General features: G+C 42.8%; 2 protein-coding genes across 2 annotated transcripts; both read left to right on the plus strand.

Annotated features, from left to right (window-relative positions):
• The first annotated feature begins 164 nt into the window (after window positions 1–164).
• Window positions 165–20,357, plus strand: polr1a (RNA polymerase I subunit A). The gene is made up of 34 exons (XM_042075344.1): window positions 165–348; window positions 761–965; window positions 1,053–1,202; window positions 1,390–1,500; window positions 1,748–1,833; window positions 1,935–2,017; window positions 2,313–2,393; window positions 2,722–2,827; window positions 3,029–3,191; window positions 3,558–3,728; window positions 3,965–4,087; window positions 4,471–4,698; window positions 5,141–5,395; window positions 5,781–5,972; window positions 6,282–6,431; window positions 6,818–7,001; window positions 7,419–7,501; window positions 7,621–7,779; window positions 9,316–9,414; window positions 9,616–9,768; window positions 11,546–11,628; window positions 12,042–12,207; window positions 12,425–12,646; window positions 13,992–14,203; window positions 14,606–14,773; window positions 15,067–15,202; window positions 15,643–15,806; window positions 16,869–17,007; window positions 17,332–17,442; window positions 17,784–18,020; window positions 18,870–19,070; window positions 19,461–19,578; window positions 19,712–19,876; window positions 20,073–20,357. Exons 1-34 carry the CDS (start codon window positions 272–274, stop codon window positions 20,171–20,173), a joined length of 5,082 nt encoding a protein of 1,693 aa, XP_041931278.1. The 5' UTR covers window positions 165–271; the 3' UTR covers window positions 20,174–20,357.
• Window positions 20,358–20,715: 358 nt separating this feature from the next.
• LOC121694976 (MRN complex interacting protein) lies at window positions 20,716–25,045 on the plus strand. The gene is made up of 7 exons (XM_042075432.1): window positions 20,716–20,851; window positions 21,101–21,160; window positions 22,588–22,694; window positions 22,977–23,040; window positions 23,192–23,313; window positions 23,567–23,690; window positions 24,122–25,045. Exons 1-7 carry the CDS (start codon window positions 20,792–20,794, stop codon window positions 24,869–24,871), a joined length of 1,287 nt encoding a protein of 428 aa, XP_041931366.1. The 5' UTR covers window positions 20,716–20,791; the 3' UTR covers window positions 24,872–25,045.
• The last annotated feature ends 59 nt before the right edge of the window (window positions 25,046–25,104 follow it).

The following is a 25,104-nucleotide window of genomic DNA, read 5'->3' on the forward strand; positions in this document are numbered from 1 at the left end:
CTTTGTGCTTGCTTGAAAGTCATTAACATCTTTAAATTATGTGTTGATTTATTCATTATGTTTATTTAACTATTAGTATTTACACAACGTTTTATTTGTTGGTCCTAAACAACATTAGAAGACGTTCTTTCTCAATTTAGTGATCACCCTTTCTTTTGGTTTAGTCCCTTAGTCTCCCACGTGTGTCACTTCTCCTGCCTCACGCATGGAAGCGGATGAAAACATGAATTTATTTTAAGTTTATTTATCTCCTACCGTTCCCCCCATAAACATGCTTTTTGCAAAGGAACTACCATGGAGGCGGCTCGAGGGCATGTCGTTTGGCTTGTACTCTTCAGATGAAATAAGGTCAATATTTTCAAAGTTGCACTGGTTAACGTTACACTTCTAACTTGCAGATATGGCTAGCAAGCATAACGTTAGCTATTATTGCCTACTGTATGTTAATTCTTGGAGTTTTTATTATACAGTCTATGGTAGAGCTAAGATAACCAGTTTGCTCTTTTACTTGTAGCTCTTACTATTTATGTAATACAGTTAGAGTGAGTTACCGAATATTATACAGAAAAATAGTTGTAGGCACTCAACCTAACATGTTGCAATTTGTTGTCCGCGTCATAAACGTAGGATGAAGTTTCATAGGATTGAAGTTAAGTTAGGCAGTCATTGAACAAGATCCTCAGATGATCAGCATCCCGGAACTCAAGAGACTATGAAAGCTGTGAATGTATCAAACTGTCATGGTTTTATTTTGTTGCAGAAAATTGAGTGTAAAAACCATCACGAATCCCCAGATTCTGGACAACGTTGGCAACCCTGCGTGTAATGGCCTGTATGATCTATCACTTGGGCCCTCTGATAACAAAGAAGTGTGCTCAACCTGTATGCAGGACTATAATAACTGCCCTGGCCACTTTGGACACGTTGAATTGCCTTTGCCTGTCTTCAACCCTTTATTTTTTGATGTAAGTGCGTTGGCATCATACAGATGTACTATCTGTTACACAGCTTAGACTTGCAGAATATGATATGTATTTTTTTTTTGTTCTCAGAAACTTTACCTGCTCATCCGAGGATCCTGTTTAGTTTGCCACACCCTCAGCTGCACTAGGGCTACCATTCATCTCTTGCTTTGCCAGTTGAAGCTGCTGGATGTTGGTGCACTGAAAGAAGTCTATGAGCTAGAGAATGTTCTCAATCAGGTGAGGGTCAGCAATTTGAGACTCTGACTTATAAGTTGATGAAAAGACACCTACACATACACTAGGCTTCACACTGTCTGTCAAGTTAGCAGTAAAGCGATAATAAACTTGCTAGTCACACAAACGTTCCAACACTGTTAACACTGCTTGGGTTAAACCTTTTGATCTGGTGCTTGTCTTTTGTAAGTTTTTGGAAACCAATCGTCAAGCTACTGGTACCGAGATTCAAGAGGTCTTAGAGGAACACTGCGCACCGATTCTACAAGCAGAAAGAGGTCAAACGGCGCATCACACTCCAGTGAGTCCCATTATTTGACATTTCCCGTGACAGTAGTACTGCATGCTGTAAGGACAGTGGATGTGGAAATTCTCTTGTGTGCTTGATGGAACGTTTTGTAATTGTGTATGGTACACAAGGTGGTGAACTCGGGATGCAGGATGATACTTTCTTTTCTACAGTATGGTGGCCCATTAGGGATTAAGGGAAAGGGTTTTCTTCAAAAAGGTTTGATATTGAGTTCGCCCTTGTGGTTGTTCGTTTCTAGATCAAGCATGTGTGTGAAAAGAAAGGCAGCCTCATCACAAATTTCTGGAGAGCTCACATGACTCCAAGGCGATGCCCGAACTGCAAGTAAGAAGAACTGATATTGTGATGTAGTGTTATTTATTACTGTAAGCTATGTTATTGTCAGATTGTCGTGATGGATTTATTTCCTGATTCCATCTAACCAGGGCAGCCAGAGCAATAGTGCGGAGAGAGCACAACAGCAAACTCATCATCACAAGTGCCCCGTCCAAGAAGACCGATGCAGAAGGTGAGCATATAAGACCTTGTTATGTCGGACATGGATCAATTCACTTTTCTTTTATTCAGTTTAGAGTCTCACTTTCACGTCCTTACCCGTTCCTGACGTGCTTTCTCACCCCTTGAAAGACCTGTCCATGGAGTGTTTGCTCTACGGAGTTCGTATAGAGTTTTGACCTGTTCATGGAGTGTTGACTCTGCGGAGTTCTAGAGTTTTGACCTGTCCATAGAGTGTTGACTCTGCGGAGTTCGTAGAGAGAGTTTTGCTTGACTGATGGATGGTGTTTTTTATTGTTTTCTTGCAGAGGAAGCTCAGATTTCCAAGCGGGGATACCTGACGCCCAGTTTGGCTAAGGAGCATATCCTAAATCTTTGGGAAAAGGAAGGTAAGGCAACTTCTTCCATAATGCAGATACTTTGTGTGTAGACATTGTGCACACCCATTTTTACCCACAGGATTTAGCTGAAGTTATCATTAATCAATCTGATGCACTGCACTTTCACTACAATCTTGCGCTGATTTATGTAGTTTGTATATTGTGTGTGTAGCTGATCACAGTGTGACAGAAAAATAGACAGACGTAAGAGATAATGTTGTATGTGGTAATTAGACTATTTTTAAAGAGCTGAGGGTAAATGATGCAAACTAGGCACAACGGTCATACATACTTCTAGATATACATAGACATACATAGACTTCTTTCTCCATCACAGGGTTCTTCCTGAAGCACCTGTTCTCTGGACTGGATTCTGAAGGCATACAAAACGTCTTCAAACCAGATCTGTTCTTCCTTGACATTCTCCTGGTTCCACCGAGCAGGTCTGAAATTTACCTCCAGATTAGATTTGTATAATGCATAATGCATATTTATCTTTACATTTAAAACAATTAATTACAATACAAATGTTATCAAAGACAGTATACCAGTATCCTAAATGCACACCATCCACTTGAGTCTCTAGTGTTGGCTGTTGGCATCAGACTCATTTTATTATTGACTCGCATGGTTTTTTTGTGTAGGTACCGGCCTATCAACCGCCTGGGAGACCAGATGTTCACCAACGGTCAGACAGTAAACATGCAGGCTGTGATGAAGGACAACGTCCTGATTCAAAAGCTACTGGCTCTCATGGCCACAGAGAAGGCAAAGGCGATCGAAGACACTGAGATGGAGATGGAGAAGGTGAGGAGACACTTACAACACAAACCGTGTACCACACATCCTCATTCTTGTAAACATGTACAGTACACATATAAATTTGAGACATATTTCGTAAAAGAGCCAACTTGAAATGCAGTTCAGTCCAGTTTATTTATGTCAGAAGGCAGCTCAGAGTTGTCTGGCAGTATTGCAAAAATGAACACATGAAAGTTTAATTACTCTGTTGTTAAGTATTGAAGGTTACCACTGTATTCAACTTCACATGGTTACATGGATGGTAATTACATGGTTACATGGAGTTGGTGTCATTAGTGGTAGTTTGTGAAGGTCATTACCTGTCAGTGAAATGACCACAGCTCTGATCCAGTCTCGTTCCTCTCGCTTAAGGAGACAATGGAGGCCAGACAGATAGACCAGACGTTTCTGTCTGGCATGCCTGGTCAGACCCCCACAGACAAGCTGTACAACATCTGGGTCCGGCTGCAGAGCCACGTCAACATCGTGTTTGACAGCGACATGGACAAGCTGATGTCTGAGAAGTTTCCTGGCGTTCGGCAGGTTGGTGTGTTTGTTACTAACGTCTTCTTGTCTGCTACTAAAGTTATTGTATCCGCTTTTAAAATGACTGTGTGACTGCACAAGGTTCTTAAATTAAACTAGAGCATTCTCAGTTTACATTTGATTGATGTCATCTCATTCGAATTGAAAGGTCAACGGATAACAACAGATGATAAGTTGAAAGGTCAACATCCAGGTTTTTGAGTGTTTGGTGACATGCTGTGTTTCTGGCCCAGCTTCTGGAGAAGAAGGACGGTCTGTTCAGGAAGCACATGATGGGGAAGCGCGTGGACTTTGCTGCTCGTTCTGTCATCTGTCCAGACATGTACATCAGCACCAGTGAGATTGGCATCCCAATGGTAACAGAGCACATCTTTGAAACAAATCTCTCCAGTGTATTTTATCTTAATGTATTTATATTGTACATGGTTTCATGATAAATAATGTGTATTGGCCGTAATGTATCTATATTCAATTAGTAGACCATGTGTTCTTTTCAAAGCCAATTCCCTAAAGTAAAGCATGACATGTTTCTTTTTGATATGAAATGCATGTAAATGCAATACTTCTCTACTGTTGCCTCAAAAACTGGTGTATCTGTCATTTTTACCGGTTTTACCACCCATCGTTTTTCTCTTGTTTGCATGTCAGTAATAGAAAACTGATTGCTTGTAGTTTACTCTCATATCGATGAGCTCTTTTCCATTGTGAGATGCCCACTCTCTCCATGTGTGTGCGCCAGGTGTTTGCCACCAAGCTGACGTACCCGCAGCCGGTGACGCCATGGAACGTAAAGGAGCTTCGGCAGGCGGTGCTCAACGGGCCCAACGTGCACCCGGGCGCCGCCATGGTGATCAACGAGGACGGCTCCCGCACCATCCTGAGCAGCACCAGCCTAACCCAGCGCGAGGCCATCGCCAAGCAGCTGCTCACGCCCAGCACCGGAACACAGCGGATCCCCATGAAGATCGTGAGTAGTGCCTTACACAACAGTTCGGTCCGGTCAAACAGCTTATTCATGTCTGGTTGGAGAGTCCCAGGTTGTTCCCACTTGGACTGTTCGCCCCTAGTAATCACTCCGACGTGAATGTTCCATTAATCCAAAATGATAGCTCAACGATTACATAACATTACCTTATTTTTGTAGTTAATGAAGTTAAATAATGTTATTAGTATGTAATTATGATTAGCAGTACTTGATGCTACTGAAAAAGAATCAATTGTCGTGGTGCTTCAAACCCTTCATGTCTGGTTCTCTTAATGTTTTTATACGGAGAACCAAAGTTTTATAGTAATGTCTACAAAGCTACCTTTTCCCTTTAGCCTGTCACATGCCACCTTCTTCCATATCCAACCACTCAGTAGGCATGATCATCTCCCAAACCTCTCTCCTGTCACTTGCCCTCCCTCAGGTGAACCGGCACATAAAGAACGGCGATGTCCTGCTCTTGAACCGGCAGCCCACTCTCCACAGGCCGTCCATCCAGGCCCACACGGCCCGCATCCTGCCCGGCGAGAAGGTCCTGCGGCTTCACTACGCCAACTGTAAGGCCTACAATGCAGACTTTGACGGCGATGAGATGAACGCCCACTTCCCTCAGAGCGAGCTGAGCAGGGCAGAGGCCTACACGCTTGTTAGCACTGACCAGCAGTACCTCGTCCCCAAGGTCAGGAACACTCTCGACACACCCACCCACCCATCCATCCATCCATCCATCCATCCATCCATCCATCCATCCATTCACACCTTTGTTTACTGTGAGGTAGTATTCAGAGCATGTAGTCTGTCCTCATCATGCTGTATACCATATGCGGAACATGTGGAACAGTGGTAACGTCCCCGACTGACAGTCAGTTGACCCAATTTTGATTCCCGCTATTGTGAGTCAGTGACACTTTGGATCAAAACATCTGATAAATATCAACTTTAGATTAATATGTCTTTGACCGTTCTTAAGGATTCACTATATAATGTGGATATAAAGTTTTCTTCACTGTTAATGTCAGTGTCTACCACATTCTTAGCGTTTGCCCTCTCTCTCTCTGCTGTAGGACGGAAAGCCTCTGGCTGGCCTTATCCAGGACCACATGGTGTCCGGCACCAGCATGACCATCCGAGGCTGCTTCTTCACCAGGGAGCAGTACACAGCGCTGGTCTACAGGGGCCTCACAGACAAAGTGGGCCGAGTGAAACTGCTCCACCCCGCCATCCTCAAGCCCTGTCCCCTGTGGACTGGCAAGCAGGTAACTCGTGAAACCAAACCAAACCACGCAATAACAGGCAGACATAATACATATTGTACAGTTGTGATTTCCGGGTACATTAAAATCCAGATGTTGTTTGTCATTTCTATTGCTGCAAAAACTCCTTGTTCCTAGAAAACACCCATAATTTTATCATGTCATGTCCCTGGCCTAATGGATCAGGCAACCCAACATATTTTAGAGTTTTCCAGCTGTTTTTCGGTTCTAGGTTGTTCTTAGATTCTTAGGTTGTTTTACTTTCCAACAAGCTGGTCACTCATGATCCTATCATCTCCTGTTGTCCTGCAGGTTGTGTCCACCCTTCTCTTGAACGTCATCCCCGAAAACCACATTGCCCTGAATTTGAATGGCGGGGCCAAGATCCCCAGCAAGGCCTGGATCAAAGTGGCCCCCCGTGCTGTGCCTGGATACCAGCCTGATAGCATGTGTGACTCTCGGGTAACTGTGCAGCAGACCTCCAACATTAAACTCAATTAGTCTACTCCCGGGTAACTGTGCAGCAGCCCTCCAACATTAAACTCAATTAGTCTTCAATGGTACCTTTGCCTCAATACAATGGCTGATACTGTTGCACTGAGGTCAAATTTCCCATTACATTACTACTGCGGCCATTAAAAACGTAGTCATTTCCCCTCAGAGCATCTGTTTTAGTACCCTTAGTACCTTTAGTAACCCTTAACCCTGCTATAAAAACAATGTTTCAATAATTCCTTACAGCAGCACTTGAAAACAGATTATAGTCAGGTCATATCAAGGTGTTTAGTACTGTACATATATATTCACATTGAGGACATGTCAGGACTTGTCCACTTGCTGTTGTTCAGGTGGTCATTCGCCAGGGGGAGCTGTTGCTTGGGGTTCTGGACAAGGCTCACTACGGCAGCTCGGCCTACGGCCTGGTGCACTGCTGCTACGAGCTGTATGGCGGACAGACCAGTGGGAAACTGCTGACCTGTCTGGCGCGCCTCTTCACCGCCTACTTACAGCTGTACCGCGGCTTCACCATGGGTGAGGAGCATGGGGTGGTCAGATGAGGCTGATATGAGATATCAGCTTCTCTATTGAGTTTTAACAACATGGATATGGATTTTATTTCCCAGGATCCATCCCAGCCACATACAGTCACTTTTAATTGAAATGTTTGTGTTCAAAGTAAGTAAATGTACCAAGTACAAAGACTGCATTTTGCTGTCTTTGTACTTGTACTCTGCACAATGACAATAAAATGTAATCTAATGTAATCTAATCTAATATAATAGATATATGCCAATAGCAGTAATTACCATCAAAGCAAAAATTTTGGGATTTCTTACAAAAAGTCTACATTATCCGTTTATATGATGTTACCTTACAGACATAATTCTACACAATGTTTGTTTCAAACGGTAGAGAAGTTTAATATCACTGCTTATCTTTATTCGTTAGGAGTGGAGGATATTCTAGTACAGCCTGCCGCCAACACAGAGAGGACAAAGATCATCGAAGAGTCTATTACATGTGGAGCCAAGGTAAAGTGTCCGCCGTCTTCCTCAAAATATCTCAAGGGGCTCATAAAACCAAAAACAGACAGGAGAATACATTTGAATTTTATTATTGTGTTTGACCATAAATTGTGTCCGCCACCCAGGCTCTGAAAGCGGCCTTCAACCTCCCTGCCAGTGCTGCGGAGGCGGAGGCCCGGGACCACTGGCAGAATGCCCATCTCAACCCAGACCAGAGAGACTTCAACATGGTGGACCTCAAGTTCAAGGAAGAGGTCAACCAGGTCAACAACAACATTAATAAGGTGGGTGTGGAGGTTTTATACTGCTCACACTTCCTCTGCCTTTCCTAACAAGGAGTTACCCTTTCTCTCTCCCTCCCTCCCTCCCTCTCTCTCTCTCTCTCTCTCTCTCTCTCTCTCTCTCTCTCTCTCTCTCTCTCTCTCTCTCTCTCTCTTTCTCTCAATTCAATTCAATTCAAGTGAGCTTTATTAGCATGACAAATATTTGTCAAATAGACACACATCCAAGATTAACAAACAAACTGGTGTGTGTGTGTGTGTGTGTGTGTGTGTGCTCGCGCGCGCGTGTGCGTGCCTGCCTGTGTGCATGTACGGTGTTTGTGTAATTATATGGATAGGTGCCATATAAAAGTAATAATTATTTAATTATTTAACCACTGTCCCTTGCCTTATGGCATTCGGTGACGTATTTGGCAGCAAGATTTGCTGTCTGTCCCTGCTGTCCGAGTAAGCCATTATTTCTTGTTCTTCTAGATTTCTGAACCCTGGGATTAGGCTTGTAAGCCTGTCAAAGTATGACTTACGTATAGTTGTATATTTCTCACAGTGAAGAAGAAAGTACACCTCAGTCTCAACTTCACCTGTTACGCAGTGACCACATATTCTTTGCGCTCTTGGCAACCAGGATTTTCTCAGTCTGCCCTTTTCTATGGCTAGACTGTGGTCACTGAGTCTGTATTTGGTCAGGATGTGTCTGCTTTATATCTCTAACAGTAAAGAGATATTCCTCCAATTGGTATTCAGATTTTTTTTATCATTTTATCAGATTTTTTATTAATTGGTATTCAGATTTTTTGTCTCCTTTTGCCAATGTTCTAAATATTTTTCTTTAGATTCTTGAATGATCTTATTGGTGTTCAGTTTGAACCAATCTCTCTTTCTTTCTCTCTCTCTCTCTCTGTCTCTCTCTTGCTCTCTCTCACTCTCTCTCAAGCAGAAATTAATATGAGTGCGGTAGTTATTTTTATATTCGAAGAGTGTGGTTCCAAAACGCAATATATCCGTTTTTTAAAAACATTAAAAAGTCAGGCTATTTAATTGTGTAGTTCAGGTAATATCAGTCAAATTGCTGTTGTGTTGTTTTCATTGAGTAAAGATGAATCAAAATAAAATAGAAAGTTCCACTGAAATTACTTGGAAAAACAAAATGTAAAAAAAGTATTTATGAAAATTCATTGAAATGGTGATATAGCGTTTGGGAATCAAACTCTTTGATTTATTCATTGCTTTTATTGGTATGTGAGGTGATATTGTCATGGGAACAGGGAGAGACCAGTTTACATACAAACAAATTATAATCGGCATTGACTGAATGAATGCAATCAGAAATCATGTGTGAAATCATGTACACACATTGTCATAGTCACAAGATGTCTTTTCCACTGTCACCTTTTTTCCAAACCAACAACACACACATAAACATACCACCCTGATGACAAAGACTGAAAGAATGTTGCTGGAGTGCTTGACTGTGTGTGTGCGCGTGTGTGTGTGTGTTTGTGTGTGTGTGTGTGTGTGTGTGTGTTTCCCCTGGGGCAGGTGTGTATGCCTATGGGCCTCCATAGGTCCTTCCCTGAGAACAACCTGCAGCTGATGGTGCAGTCTGGAGCTAAGGGCTCCACTGTCAACACCATGCAGGTGTGTATGAGACATCGTTTCGTTTTACATCGTCATGTTTGTTTTGCTTTTTTCACTTAAGAACAATTCTGCTAATGACTTTGTCCCCGTTGAGTAGATTTCTGTTCACTCAAAACTAAAAGTGTTAACACACAGTGGCACCAAAAGTGTTAACACACACTGAGTCCTAACTATTCACCCTTTGGGCTTTCCCCCTCTCAGATCTCCTGCCTGCTGGGTCAGATTGAGTTGGAGGGCAGACGTCCACCACTGATGCCCTCTGGGAAATCCCTGCCCTGTTTCCAGCCTTATGACAGCGCTCCTCGCTCAGGTGGCTTTGTTTCTGGAAGGTTCTTGACCGGGATTAAGCCACCGGTGAGTAGAGCTCTTCTGGCTCCCCTCATGATCGACACGTGCTGAGGATTTTCCCCAGCTCTCTGTTCACTGGCCTACTTGATGTTATGCCATTTTTAGAAATGTTGGGACAATGAAGCCTGTTGCCCACTGTATTTTGATTATCTGTTTACAGATTTAACATCATATGGTTTACAGTGAAACAGTATTTTCAGTTCTGACATGGCAACTCTGCGTGGTGGTTTTGCATTTAGTTTGTAACCTAATACCCAGGGGGTAAAAGGGGTTTTACAGACATGGAATGTTGTAAAAGGTTGTGACCCAGAAATGATATCTAGGACCTTCAAGGATCACAACCTGGGTGCACAACCTGGTCAACTAACTACTGGAAACCTACATGGAGGGTTTAAACAATGCAAGCCCTAATGCTGCTTTTTAACCCATGGGAGTTGTCGCAACTTTCTATCTGTAAGGGGTAATTTACACGTATCTAGATTTTTGTATAAACGCATATTTGTTTTGCGTTTGGGCCTTTTGTTTTTAACTCCCCCAAACGGATATTTTATAAATGCACTCTAAAGTGAAGATTTCTTAAAACGCTGATTCTAGGGGTCCATGTAAAAAGAGTATACAAAGTTGTACACCTGCAGGAGCAACCGACCAAGTTGTTATTTCCGCCAGACTGGTAAACTAACACACTGGTCTTATGTCTCCTGCTTTTCATTGAGGGGGGGACAACACCGATGAGTAGATGAGTTTACTCTACATAAACATATAAACGCATAAAAAAATCAGTGCTAACGCAGAAAAATATCAGTTTTTTTATTATATAGATACGTGTAAACAGGGCCTAAGGCTCTGGTTGAATCATAGATTGTTTAGTTACCATCTTTGGTTGAATTCAGTGCGTCCAGATATTCTTTAGAATGTTCAATTTCCAACATTCTCCCAGCTTAAGGGCACGCAATCATACCAGCATGGTCGAATTGTGGAAATCTGTACAATATCTCCACGATAGTTTAGGCTAGAAACAAACTGTCCACAACTTTTTGCAGTAGGGACACACATCGTTTGAACATATCCTGTGGGTTTCTAGTAGCTCGTTGGCCAGGTTGTGCATCCAGGTTATGATCCTTGGACATCCTAGATTTCATTTTTGCACATTAACCTTTTACAACATCCCATGTCGCAACAATTATTTTATTTGTTTTGTAGCAACATTATTTTATTTGTTTTCAAGTAGCAGGAAATTCAAGCCAAACCGTTGCAACTCTGCCATCAATCATTATGTTAAGCCCGCCTAACGACTCTATACACGATTTGATTGGCCTGATAGAAGTTTAATTTTTCGAGCTCACAAGCCAACGGAGAGTTGCTAGACTAGCTAGACGGCAGCAAATGTAGACGCTAGGGTGCGTCTAGATTTCTAGGCTAGGTTTTGCCCCCTGGGTATAAGTCAATGAACTGATCTTTGATTGGTTTTCTGTCCATGTTTCAGGAGTTCTTCTTCCATTGCAACATTATTTTATTTGTTTTCAAGTAGCAGGAAATTCAAGCCAAACCGTTGCAACTCTGCCATCAATCATTATGTTAAGCCCGCCTAACGACTCTATACACGATTTGATTGGCCTGATAGAAGTTTAATTTTTCGAGCTCACAAGCCAACGGAGAGTTGTTAGACTAGCTAGACGGCAGCAAATGTAGACGCTAGGGTGCGTCTAGATTTCTAGGCTAGGTTTTGCCCCCTGGGTATAAGTCAATGAACTGATCTTTGATTGGTTTTCTGTCCATGTTTCAGGAGTTCTTCTTCCATTGCATGGCTGGCCGCGAAGGTCTTGTCGACACAGCTGTAAAGACCAGTCGATCAGGCTACCTGCAAAGGTGGGTTTGGACTTCTACACAGCTGAATTTATATGGAATAACTCGAAACTCAAAATAGCCCTGTGTTTTTTCTCGAGTACCCAACTAAACTCTCCACTAGCCTTGTGTGTAGGCGTATTTAACATGCTACCACACGCACCTCTGGCCTGGTTGTAGAAAGTGCCCCCAAACACCTCACTTACTGACACACCAGCTCCACCACTGCTAGTTGTGGTTTCCACCTTGTTGACTGAAAAATGTTGCTCCAACTCTGAAAGGCACGGTTAGAATCCTTGGATCAAGCCAAGGTCAACGTAGCATATTCCACTGTCCTCTCACGTTGGTGAAATGCACCTGAGCAAGCACACTTCGCAGTTGCACAATGCATTTTAGTTGTGGTTTCCACCTTGTTGACTGGAAAATGTTTCTCACAGATGTGTGATCAAGCACCTGGAGGGTCTGGTGGTTCAGTATGACCTGACCGTGAGGGACAGTGACGGTAGCGTGGTGCAGTTCCTTTATGGGGAGGATGGCCTGGACATTCCCAAGACCCAGTTCCTCCTGCCGCGCCAGTTCCCCTTCATCAAGGACAACTACGAGGTACGGCACGCCAGGGAATACGGTGCTCTGTAATGCGATACAGTGGGAGTCATCTGAGTCAGGCTGCTGAAATTAGACCTCTTTGGTCTAATCCTGTAATGGTCTACTTTAAATCTGTGTTGAATGTGTTGTGTCTGTGTTTGTGAATGTGTCTGTGTTGAATACGTGGATATCATCAAATAAATGTTTGAGTAAATATCACATGACGTCCTTGCAGGTCATCAGGAAGTCCAAGTGCCTGGATGAAGTGCTGTCCAAGATGGACTCCAGCGTCTCAGCCAATCATCAGAAGGCCATCAGGAAGTGGAGGGCCAAGCGAGAGCACGTATCCCCCCGAGAGGGAGCCTTCCTGCTCTTCTCGCAGAAGAAGCTGGCCAAGATGAAGGCCCAGGCTGCAAATGCTGCGATGACCAACGGCCGAGAGATGGCCACTCTGCAGGTACTGCGTGTTCACCCTTTAGCTAGCAGTGCTCAGACTCTGGTAGAGACAGTTTAGATAACTTGGATTGTGTTTCAATTGAGTAAGATGCTCACAATACCTCAGGGGTTTGGTACAGGCAGACAAGTTCTATACAACCCGGTACATGGCTTTAGGGTTAAAGGAGATATCGGTACGGAACAAAACGACTCTCGAGTTGCTGCCTGCAGCCAACAGCGCTACACTCTGGGAGCACAAACATGGGGGACTCATGAACATGCCCCCAGAGTGTAGCACTCGTGAACATGCCCCCAGCGTGTAGCACTCGTGAACATGCCCCCAGCGTGTAGCACTCATGAACATGCCCCCAGAGTGTAGCACTCGTGAACATGCCCCCAGCGTGTAGCACTCGTGAACATGCCCCCAGCGTGTAGCACTCATGAACATGCCCCCAGAGTGTAGCACCATAACATGCCCCCAGAGTGTGGCACCATAACATGGGGACTCATGAACATGCCCCCAGAGTGTAGCACCATAACATGCCCCCAGACTGTTACATTAACATGCCCCCAGAGTGTAGCACCATAACATGGGGACTCATGAACATGCCCCCAGCGTGTAGCACTCATGAACATGCCCCCAGCGTGTAGCACTCATGAATATGCCCCTAGAGTGTAGCACCATAATATGGGGACTCGTAAACATGCCCCCAGAGTGTAACACCATATCTGAACATGGGGACTCATAAACATGCCCCCAGCGTGTAACACTCATAAACATGCCCCCAGAGTGTGGCACCATAACATGGGGACTCTTGAACATGCCCCCAGCGTGTAGCACTCATGAATATGCCCCCAGAGTGTAGCACTATAACATGGGGACTCATGAACATGCCCCCAGAGTGTAGCACTCGTGAACATGCCCCCAGAGTGTAGCACTATAACATGGGGACTCATGAACATGCCCCCAGAGTGTAGCACCAGAGCTGCCTGGAAGCTCTAGCTGTTGGCTGCAGCAACTCCAGGTAGGTAGAACCGAATTTTTAGAAGTTTTTTTTTCCTACCAACTACCGACTCTGCTAAATGACGAAATATGTCGGGAAAGTGATGGATGTCTTCCAACTGTAAACTACACAAAGATATCTATACTGTAATTTATTTCCCATTTCCTAATTAAGTTTCTCACATAGCCAAATTATGTGTGTAGATTTTTTATGAGATATGAGTGATGAATGTGAATTTGTATCTTTATTTAGTATGTGTTTGCTTATTGACACTACACTTACATACTACGGTTGTTGTAAAATCTGTATATAGTGAACAACTCGTAACACAATGGTAATCAGACTGTCCTCTGATCTCATCAGCTGGTTGAGCGGTGGGCCGGTTTGGATGAGCCCAACCGGATGAAGTATCTGAAGAAGACGTCCCGTTGCCCCGACCCCTGCCTAGCTGTGCACCGACCCGACATCTCCTTCGGCTCCGTGTCCGAGACATTCGAATCTATCGTGGAGTCCTACCTCAGCAAGTTAGAGAATAGTCCAAACCGCAACGATACCAAGGACCTTGATGCCGACAGGTGAGCGTTTATTTGTTTTGAAATGCCAAAAGGAATCCAGACAAACTCTCACATAAGCAAACAATAGGACCAGTCCAACCTGTCCACACTTTAGCTATGCAGAAAGGCTTTTCATGGTCAGTGCTCGTGCAGTGCAATTATGTATGTGCCTGTTTTAATTGTGAACTTCCTGTGCTCAAAAAAGCAAATGTAAGCAGACTTGTAGGTGTGCATGATATTGATGCAAAACAGTGATTGAAAAACACTGTGTGTGTGCGCGTGTGTGCGTGCGTGTGTGTGCGCGTGCGTGCGTGCGTGCGTGTGCGTGTGTGTGCGTGTGCGTGTGCGTGTGCGTGTGCGTGTGCGTGTGTGTGTGTGTGTGTGTGTGCGCGTGTGTGTGTGTGTGTGCTCGTGTGAGTTCAGGCTGAGGGATCTGCTGCAGATGAAGTGGCAGAGGGCACTGTGTGACCCCGGGGAGGCTGTAGGGCTGCTGGCTGCCCAGAGCATTGGGGAGCCGTCCACCCAGATGACCCTGAACACCTTCCACTTCGCCGGCAGAGGAGAGATGAACGTCACCCTCGGTATCCCCAGGTGACCTGTCCTTCTCCTGCACTGTTTACCCAACACAGATCAGTTGGCAAAAGCCTGGTCTACCTCAGCCATTTAGCTAATCTCAGCTAAGACCTGAAAGGTGCAAGGTTTTGGTAGCAACAATTGCTGAATGGCAGTAAAAATAAACAAATATTTACTGATAGTATGATTTCTGAAAACACTTGTAATGTGGGTGTTTTATTCCCTGTCAAACCTACTGTGACAAATTATGTAAATTCAAGTTCAAGTGGCAGCTTACTTGACTTTTGGTGGTGTTTTCGGTCATATTACAGGTTGCGTGAGATCCTGATGATCGCCAGCTCCAAAATCAAGACTCCCATGATGAGTATCCCTGTTCTGAACACCAAGAAAGCCCTGAAGAGGGTGAAGGTCCTCAAGAAAAAACTCAACAGAGTGTGCTTGGCTGAGGTACTGTATGGTTTAACTACTAAACCACTAGAGTGTGCTTGGCTGAGGTACTGTATGGTTTAACTACTAAACCACTAGAGTGTGCTTGGCTGAGGTACTGTATGGTTTAACTACTGAACCACTTGCTTCACATTTGGCTCCTTTGACCTATATGCAAACATGTCCTTGAACAAGATACTGAACCTCAGACTTCACCAACTCTGAGTGTACAGAAATTAATATCTCAAAGCATATAATTTCTGTCATTTACCATTATGAAATCTTGGTGGAACTGGTATTGTTGGTATTAATTAGGACTTTTAGCAGGTACCAGTTCACAGTTTAGCAGTTCTTAATGAGGACTTAAGCAGTGTAGCAGGTTAGCATAAGTAGCCTATTCAGACAGATTCCAGATAGCTATTATTAAGAATGCTATGGTTCCTCTTGACGCCTGGTCCCAGGTCCTTCACAAGGTGGATGTGGTGGAGACACTGCGGTTTGATGGCAAAAAGGCCCAGCAGAAGAACAGAGTGTTCAACGTGGCTTTCCACTTCCTGCCACCAGAGCGCTACCAGCAGGACAAGATGCTCACCCCGCAGCAGATCCTGCGCTACATGGAGAACAGGTATTGCCTGTCTTCTAACTTTTACTCCACTTTTAGCATGGGGTGTGGACGACGGCACCATTTTTTGACATTCATTAATTTCCTAATTTTTCTGGAAGTTTCCATAGGTTCCCTGCTCACATCATTTTTGTAAACTAGTGCAGGGCCCGTTCAAACATGCCATTCTTGAAGAAAACCCGTAGCCCAATTACATGCCCACAGGTATGCCTGCTTTAAAAGTAGGATGACAGGGAAACATCATTCCAGCTAAGCATTCAATAATGAATACTGAATATTATAATATATTAGCCTATAATTAATGTGGCCTCTAATAAATGTGTAATAAATTTAGGCATGGCTGCATGTGACATTTCTACAGATCAGAATGACATAAGCCTAACAAAGAGTTAAGGCTAAATGTGTATTAAGCTTACTGAATAACTTCCTAATACTGAAGACAAACCATTTAGTGGAATGATGCATCATTTTTCGAAATTTGCAACAATGTGACTCAGTCAGAGTCTTTAGCATAAGTTACGTCGCTCAGTCTGCCACTTGTTGTCTAGCTATGTGGCATTAGCCTATCGCTCGTTTTAATTTGGGACCTTGCAGTCGGAATTGTCGTTTGTTTAGTCAAAGTCTGAAGTCCAAAGTAGCCTGGGCTATTCAAAGCCTCAGTTTATTGCACATACTTGTATACCCGGGTTTGTTGGCATGTTGTTGCAAAATCTGCGTACTATCATCAAAGTGAGACCTAGACATGGGGTGGAGCTCCCCTGAAACTGGTCCTCTTGGAAACAGTGCAGTGCAGCAATAAATCTCTTACGTAAATAAGCATATTTTGAAATATGCATTCAAAAATCTTCAAAATCGAGATTGCACACCTTTGTGCCACGTGCAAGCCACATACGAAATCTGAGGTCAGTCTGACAAACGGTCAGCGAGATATGCGTGCCACAGACATTAGGACAGACACACAGACACTTCTTACTTTATAGATAGATGTTTTTTTTAAGACATTTTGTCTAGTGGGAGTACCCCCTGCTTGTCCAATTGAGTTTCCTACCATTCTTCAATTTCCAGGTTCTTCAGAATACTGCTGGAAGCTATCAAGAAGCTGAGTATCAAGCTGGCCTCCCTCACCGCTGTTGACTCACGCAAAGCCACGCGGAGGGATGAGGACCAGCACGGGGAGACGGCTGCTCCTGCTGCTCCTGCTGAGGTACTCTCATGCTTTCAACATGAAGGGAATCATCACTGAATCATCACTATGGTTGATCTTTGATGAATTGTAGACAACTAACCAATATGACATGAAACAAGATTAATAATCTGTAAGGATCTCCATGGCAACGCGATTTAGTTTTTTTACCGGTACTTGAATTTTTGACTTTTACAAAACTATTCTACAATTCTGTCAGTACTGTATGTGCCCAAGGTCTAGTTAATAAATAATGATGCGGCACAAATACCAAGTGTTTGATGGATTGATGAAGTGTTTTATGAATTTTGGTTCTGAAGCAAAGTTCTGCGTCTACATCTGCAGGACGATGGAGAGGCAAACGTAGAGCAAGAGATGAGGATCGTCGACGACGAAGCAGAAGAAGGAGATGCTGACGCCTCCGATGCCAAGAGGAGAGAGAAACAGGAGGAGGAGGTGCTGACCAGAGCAGTCTTTCCTTCGACCGCCCTGTCCTTTTGCCATCGTAAACCTGTAGTATAACGCCACTTCTCTAGAATTGTCTCTCTGGTGGGATGTTCAGAGTCATGCTCTCAAATGTTGGACTTGAATAGGTCTTGCTTGTGTGTATTGTAGGGAGTTTTCCATTCCCCACCTCTTGAGTGTTTGTTTGTTCTAGACCAACACATTGGCTCCAAATCCCTGATTGCTTTGCGGCGGCAGGTGTGGGGGGGCAGCATTTGCGTCACTCACACTTGGCTCGGGTCGCTTTGGATAAACGCGCTCGCTAAATCCCGCTCCCTCTACTCCGACCTCAGGTGGATTACGACAGTGAAGAGGGCGGTGAGGAGGAGGAAGCAGAGGCAGAGCCTGCGGAGGAGGAGGGGTCGCCAGACGAGGAGTCCCGAGAGTCTCCGGCCCCAGACCATGCAGAGCTCCCTAGCGGGCCGGAGGGGACAGAGAGTCAGGACCAGATGAGGGTGAACGCTGTCCTGGCCATTGGCAGCACCATAGAGAGCTACAAATACGACAGCGTGAATGGACTCTGGTGTGAGGTGGGTCCTGTCTGTTAACATCAGCTTGAGCTTACGACTCATATGATTGTGTTGCACAATTAGGCTGGTCCACCCCAGTGTTTCCTTAGATGCTATACTATAGTATACTATTGATATGTAAGTACAATGTATTTTTTTCTGGAATTCTGTGCCATTACAGGGTATATGCACTCTGGGTTAGGATCAGTATTGTGTTATGATCCCTCAGAAGTATGTAGTAAATAACTTCTTAAGATATTGTAGAGTTTTGTCTGAAACTAGGAAGCCTTACATGTAAGATGAAACTACCAATAAACCGTTTGCACACCCTAGCATATGCCTGTTTTAAACGGAATATTGGATCATGAAAACACCTTAAACGGAATATGCTCCCAGAAGGAAGAGTGTTGCTCATGCTCAATTCGCACAGAATTAGGATAAAATTAACCAATTTTCTCTCACACACTTTCCTAATCATGGCGAAACAACGCACACACTTTTGGAAAGACAAGGAGATACACTTATGCCTTACACCTTCACCTGTTCAGTCAAAGATTTACGTCATGACATTGGGAGCCTATTTGTAGGCTGCATCGCTGACTTATTCAAAATAATGTTTATTGCTATGTAAACAGGAATTTGCTCAAAATGTGACATTCTACTTGCTTGTAAACAGGTTAAACGGAATATTGACATAAACGAAATTTGGGCAATAAACTGATTCAAAACCATTTATTCCCGGCATGAAAACGTAGTGATTGTAATTTATATAGTGGCCTGTTCCTAAGTGGAATTTGTTCATTAAAAAAGGCAGCTTCATGTCATGCAGTTTCCATGAAGAGATACAGTATGTTTTTCTGTTTCCTACAGGCAACCATCATTCTCCCAGTCACTAATGTGCACTTTGACCTGACATCACTCATCGTGACTCAGGCTCAGAATGCCGTCATTGTGGAGACGAAAGGGATCACGCGCTGCCTTCTGAATGAGGTCACCAAAAAGGACGGTTCCAAAGAGACCGTCCTCAACACAGAGGGCATAAATATGCAAGAGATCTTTAAACATGGTGATGTGAGTGTCAATCATTCTGAAGGATTCAAGGGGTTTTATTCATCACATACAGTGATGGAATGTAAAATGTGGTGAAATGATATATTTGCTGAACTCACTCTCAAGTACAGCACTGGCAAATGTGACACTAAATAACAACATTGCCATTTTTCCGTTACATATTCCATTCATTAAAAACAAATGGATTTGTTGGTATAGATTCTTTTCAGAGGATTGTAACAGGAAAGGAACATGGTGTCATCATTTTGTGTTTGTATTTGCCTCACATGTTCATTTTTAATTCTGTCAACATTGACAAATCATATCCCATATTTAATCACTTTGTGTGTGTGTGTGTGTGTGTGTGTGTGTGTGTGTGTGTGTGTGTGTGTGTGTGTGTGTGTTTTGTAGATTCTTGATTTGAATAGGCTGTACTCTAACGAAGTCCATGCCATGGCCAATACATATGGCATTGAGGTGGCCCTGCGCGTTATCGAAAAGGAAATCAAAGACGTGTTTGCTGTGTATGGTGTGTGCCGTTCTGCTCCTTTTTTTTAAAAAAAAAAGAAAAAGAAAGAAAAGAACAGACCCTATATATTTATGTGGCAGTATTAAGGAGTATTTCTGCAAATGGCCGAACCTCTTCTTTTTTTTTTGATCAGGTATTGAGGTGGACCCTAGACACTTGTCTCTGGTGGCTGACTACATGTGCTTTGAAGGTGTTTACAAACCTCTGAACCGATTTGGCATCAGATCAAACTCCTCTCCCCTACAACAGATGACCTTTGAAACGAGCTACAAGTTCCTCAAGGACGCCACTATGTTGGGTATGTGACTCCCACCATGTGAATGTTGGCTCCCACCATGTTTGTTATGTTGAAAGTGAGCTCTTGTCTTATCTGGGCCAGCTAGACATTAAGCTTTATATTTAGCGTGTCATGATGACTGCATAAGATTATGCATGGGGGCCTTTCAGATTTGTCAGTGACTACTGAGTGATCATGATCTCTCTCTTCTTATCAGGCTCGCATGACCAGCTGCGATCTCCCTCCGCTTGCATCGTAGTTGGAAAAGTTGTCAAAGGAGGAACAGGGATTTTTGATTTGAAGCAACCACTGCAGTAGTGTTTCATGTCATGATCAATGAGCATGGCAAACAGTAGACCGTTTTGAAGAAGATGAAGCTGAACTCAGCACACCGATACTGATGCATAGAATGTCAGAACAAATTTGTCTGATTTGTACTATTATGTTTATGACAATGTATTATGAAATATTTGTGAAATAAATATATTTTCAGCTGCCTGAACTCCTTTTTAGTGTCTGAGCTGCTTCATGACTACCCCTATGGAATATCAACTATGTAGTTAAAGTTTGTTTAAAAAAAAAAAAAATCTTCTGTTAATATTCAATTCCATCAGTGTTTTCTGTTTAACTTTAAATCAACTACATGATAGGATTCCATGTATTTTGTGTGGGGTTTGGGGCAAAAATCACTGAAGACAGACAGACACAGACAACCAAAAATAGTCAGTGACAAAAAATACTCATGACCACATTTGTTTGCAACAATAAAGACATGTAGGATATAGTTTCTTGAGATGAATTTAGAAAATGTTGCTCTCCTAAATCCTCCCTGTTTTTCAAGGTGCCCGCAACTTTTAATTTGGCGTAGCGATTACCGGAAGTTTTTCCACGCACGGCGCTAGTTTCAAACACTTTACAACTCTTCCATCAGCCGAAATGGTTCAAGAATTTCACGTTTTAAGATGCTTTGCTTGTGAAACATTCCAGGTTCAGCAGGTAATGTACTAATATAACAGAGCAAATGTTTCTGTAGGAAATGACTGGTTTATAACGTTACGAGGCTTGTAGCAGAGGCGGTTTATCATCTGTTCTTGATCCTCTTTGCTAATCATATCTGACGCTAAAGTTAGCATAGTAGTGAAAGTGCATGGAATAGACTTAGTTAATAATGTTATAGTTCGTTGAACCATAATGTGTTACTTTACTTCTCATCTGTACTATTTTCATGATTTAATCACATGACAGGTTAAAAAAGCAAAAAAATGGAATTGCAAGATGTGTGGGGAGAAACAATCAGTCATCAAGGTGAGATTCTTAATTTTACAACCACTGCACTGCTCTCGTTAGTATGCAGATAGCTTCTACTAGGCTACTGTCGCATTTAATGTAGCAGAGGTGTACAGTAAGTACATTTACTTGATGTACTTAAGTATGATTTTGCGTATCTGTACTTTACTTGAAAACGTGTTTGGAAACGTGATTTACTCCACTACATATGAAAGACAAATACTGTACTTTTGACTCCACTATGAAGTATGAGCATGAAGTACTCGTTACTTTTAACCACATTTGATTCTTTAAATGCAATAATGCGATAGACCGTCTTGAAGTTATTATTTTTTTTCCAATAGTTAAATTTGAACTTGTCTAAATTGGCCATGGTAATGAATGATGGTGACAATTCTTCCTCAGAACATCTTCCATGTAGCATGGGAGAACCCAGACGAACCTGCTAGAAATTTAGAAGTGGTATGGTGTTAACCAGACTATCCTCCATGATCATTGTGAAATGAAATAGGAATTAAATTAGACAATCACCTGACATTCACTACATATCTAGATCTTTACCCTACATTATTAAACAATAAATAATCTACTCATAAATCTGGTTTTGTATTCGGCAGTGAAAATGTTTTAGATTTGTGAACAGAGTATGAATAGTGATTTTAAATTATATTATTGCATCCATTTGAACAGTTGCAAAGTTATGAAAATAGGTAAAATGTTTTTGTTGGATGTAAGGAACTAAAGATCCCTTCAAGTCTATGATCGACCAAAGGATGTATTCCCTATTAATGACCAAATAAACATTACATTACAATACATTAAAAAGAAAAAAATTAAGTTTCTAGGCCAAGTATACCTGCTTATACAAAGAATTTAGTGTCTGCATTAATCCCATCCGTGAATTAGTGAACACACAGTGAGTGAGGTGAAGCACACACTAATATAACCCGGAGCACTGAGCTGCCTGCTACAGCGGCGCTCAGGGAGCAGTGAGGTGTTAGGTGCCTTGCTCAAGGGCACTTAAGCCGTACTTAAGTATTTTTAAAAGCAAATACTTCTGTATTTCAACTTAAGTAAAAAATCTGACTTAGCAACTTTCACTTGTTTTGGAGTAATATTTCACATGGTGTATCTATACTTTCACTTAAGTAAAGGAATTGCATACTTCATCCACCTCTGCGTATAGGCTTACTCCCCATCATGATTGGCTGTTTACCGCTGGTCTAATGAAATGCTGTCACTTGTGGCTATACAGACCAGCATAATGTTATGCGAGGTGTACTTGCAGAGGCATGCTTGCTTTTCCAGCTTCTATTGTAAAAAAAAAGTTACTCTATCTCAAGCATACGAAAAACTTCCCACAAAAATATCTAGTAGTGATTTATGTAAAGGTAACAAGCACAAACTGTATAAGTGGTAGTCTAAGTAGTTTGGTACTGTAACAGGAATATGGCCGTGGCACTGGGGTGGACTGCAGGCAGCACGTCCAGAAACTCAACAGCCTGAGAGGAGAGCTGCTGGAGGAGGAGAATGAGCATGCCTGGGCATCATGGTAACATCTCTCCCTACCTGATATCAGAGTGTGCCAATATGACTAGTTGCCATAGGAACAGTTTCTTATCCTGAGGTTGAAACATTATGCTACCATCTCCACCATTAGCCAGTGTGAAGGACTGAGTTTGTATTGGTGACAACATGTTGCATAACTAGGATGTCTTGTAACCTTTTGCCATATTACATTCCATCTGACTTAACTTTGTACTTAAGACTGAACACAGGTTACGACACAGATTAACATTAATAGCGAATATGCCATCTGTGTTTTGTTCTTGAGGGAGGAAGATGAGGAGTGTGAGTACAACCGAGAGGACGAAGGCCTCCCCAGTGAACCCCATCAGGTGTGTAGTATATCAAATTTCAATCTCTTTATTTGATGTTACCCCAAAGTATAGGCGTCTTTAACACTAAGAGCAGAGTCAAGATGTTTCAGTAATCCTTTTAGAGTTTGAATGCCCTATTATTGTAGAGTTTTAATACTGTCTTTTTCAGGGTGATGGAGGAAGCCGCTGGAGTAAGTATGTTGAGACAGCGGCAACTGTTGATGGTGATGAAGAAGAGGAAGTAAACATTTACACTGAGAGCAAGCGGTTTGGCAGACAGAGTAACGTCAGGTCAGTAAATCATAAGACATCTCGCTTTCAGTTTTCGCTTGCTATAATTAGAGATTTTGTGGAAGTATTAAGTATTGATTCGGAAGATGGCATATGTCGTAATTCTACAGACAAGTGAGCTTGGTTGAAATTGTATTAATCGGATAAATTGTAATGACGGATCATGTATGCAACAATTTAAACATTGATTGTCCCAAACCCAACAGAAACTAAATTAGTACATATTGCTTCCTATCTGAACTTGGTCAAACAGAAAGAGAAAGAAAGGCAGAGTTGCCAGGCGAGGCTTTGGTTGTCGTGGTGACGATGAGGATGATGATGACCAGGATCAGGGAGAAGGGACCTGTCCATGGAAATGTGACAAAAGCCACATAAAGGTAAAGGAAACCTGTTGTCTACTCTTGGTTGCATGGGAATTCTAAAGTGCTACACTTGCTTGTTCATGTATTTCAGTTGAGAGGAGCTAAATTACATTTAGTTTATTTTTAACATTATTTGCAGTTTTGCTATTTTTTTTCAAAACCATGTAACGGTTCATGCTAATGTGGTGTGTAAAGTATAAACCAAATGTGTGCACACTGTTCACATCTAAGAGTAGATAATAGTGATTTTTTCAGTAAATACGTGTTATTGAGAAAGGTACTAAACTTCATCTTCAAAATGGGAAGTATAAACCAAATGTGTGCACACTGTTCACATCCAAGAGTAGATAATAGTGATTTTTTTTCCCAGTAAACATGTGTTATTGAGAAAGGTACTAGACTTTATCTTGGGTGTATTGCCATTGTCTATAACCATATTGCTTTAGCCACCAGCCCGCTCAAGGCCAGTACACTCGTCTGCTGCTTGGGACGATCATGGATTTTCCATCCCTTCCCTCCACTCCAACACTCCAACTCCTTCTGCAGCCAGCAAACCCCTGCCCAGTGGAGTCCCTTCCCGAAACGTCCCTGGAAACAGTCACGTTACCAGCCTGTCCACAGAGCCCAATGCCAGTAGACCGACTGGCCCAGTAGCTACACAGAGACCTCTGGCAAACACATCCGTCAATAGAGAGGCTGACTCATTCGCACCCCGCCCAGTAACCAAGGTGAGTCAGCCCGAGAACAAGTCCTCTAAGTGGGCCAGGTTTCTGTCCTCACCCTCTAACGAGGACCAGGGGGAGAATGGGGATGGAGACCCCCATTGGAGTGGCACAGACGAGAGCACAGAGAAACCGTGGTCTGTGGGCTATCAGGACTCGGACTCTGCAACAGGATGTAAGGACCACGACAATTTTAAGACTAAACTTGAAAAGACTTCACGCGCCAGTGGCCAGTTTGGCGCCGTGCCAGGTTTGGCCAATCGCTGCGGAGTAGCAGATAAGATAAAGTCTGCAGCTGCCTGCTTTGGGTTTGTGAGCGCCACCAATCAGATGGCAAGCCCTACTTTCACCACTTCGCCCATAGACCAGGAAATGCCAGTCTGTTATCAGCCCCCGCCTGCCAAAAGACCTTGCCCTGGCCTTGCCGTGAGCTCGCTTTTTCAAACTGATGAAGACTTTGATGACACATTTTAAACACTAGTTTGTTTTTGCAATGTCTTTGTGGGTTGTTAGTCTTCACAACAGCATCAGTCTGTTTTTCTTTGTGGTAGTAATGATTAATTTTACTATGATCTGTAAATCCTGGTAAATTACACAAAATCTCTTTAATACTTATGTAGCAATAAAATGATCAAACTACTAAAAAAACACTTCTACATGCAGTTTCCTTTGGAAAAATTAAATACATGATTAACTCTAATATTAGA

Source organism: Alosa sapidissima, chromosome 20 (assembly GCF_018492685.1).
Source record: "Alosa sapidissima isolate fAloSap1 chromosome 20, fAloSap1.pri, whole genome shotgun sequence".
In the NCBI taxonomy this organism is placed as follows: domain Eukaryota; kingdom Metazoa; phylum Chordata; class Actinopteri; order Clupeiformes; family Clupeidae; genus Alosa; species Alosa sapidissima.

Coding starts and splice junctions, on each gene's coding strand:
- LOC121694976 (XM_042075432.1), top strand. CDS start 20,792: ATGGTTCAAGAATTTCACGTTTTAAGATGCTTTGCTTGTGAAACATTC. Junction 23,041..23,191: donor TCCCCAGTGAACCCCATCAG/GTGTGTAGTATA, acceptor TGTCTTTTTCAG/GGTGATGGAGGAAGCCGCTG. Junction 23,691..24,121: donor GTGACAAAAGCCACATAAAG/GTAAAGGAAACC, acceptor ATATTGCTTTAG/CCACCAGCCCGCTCAAGGCC.
- polr1a (XM_042075344.1), top strand. CDS start 272: ATGCTTTTTGCAAAGGAACTACCATGGAGGCGGCTCGAGGGCATGTCG. Junction 1,501..1,747: donor AAACGGCGCATCACACTCCA/GTGAGTCCCATT, acceptor GTTCGTTTCTAG/ATCAAGCATGTGTGTGAAAA. Junction 17,443..17,783: donor GAGAGAAACAGGAGGAGGAG/GTGCTGACCAGA, acceptor CTCCGACCTCAG/GTGGATTACGACAGTGAAGA.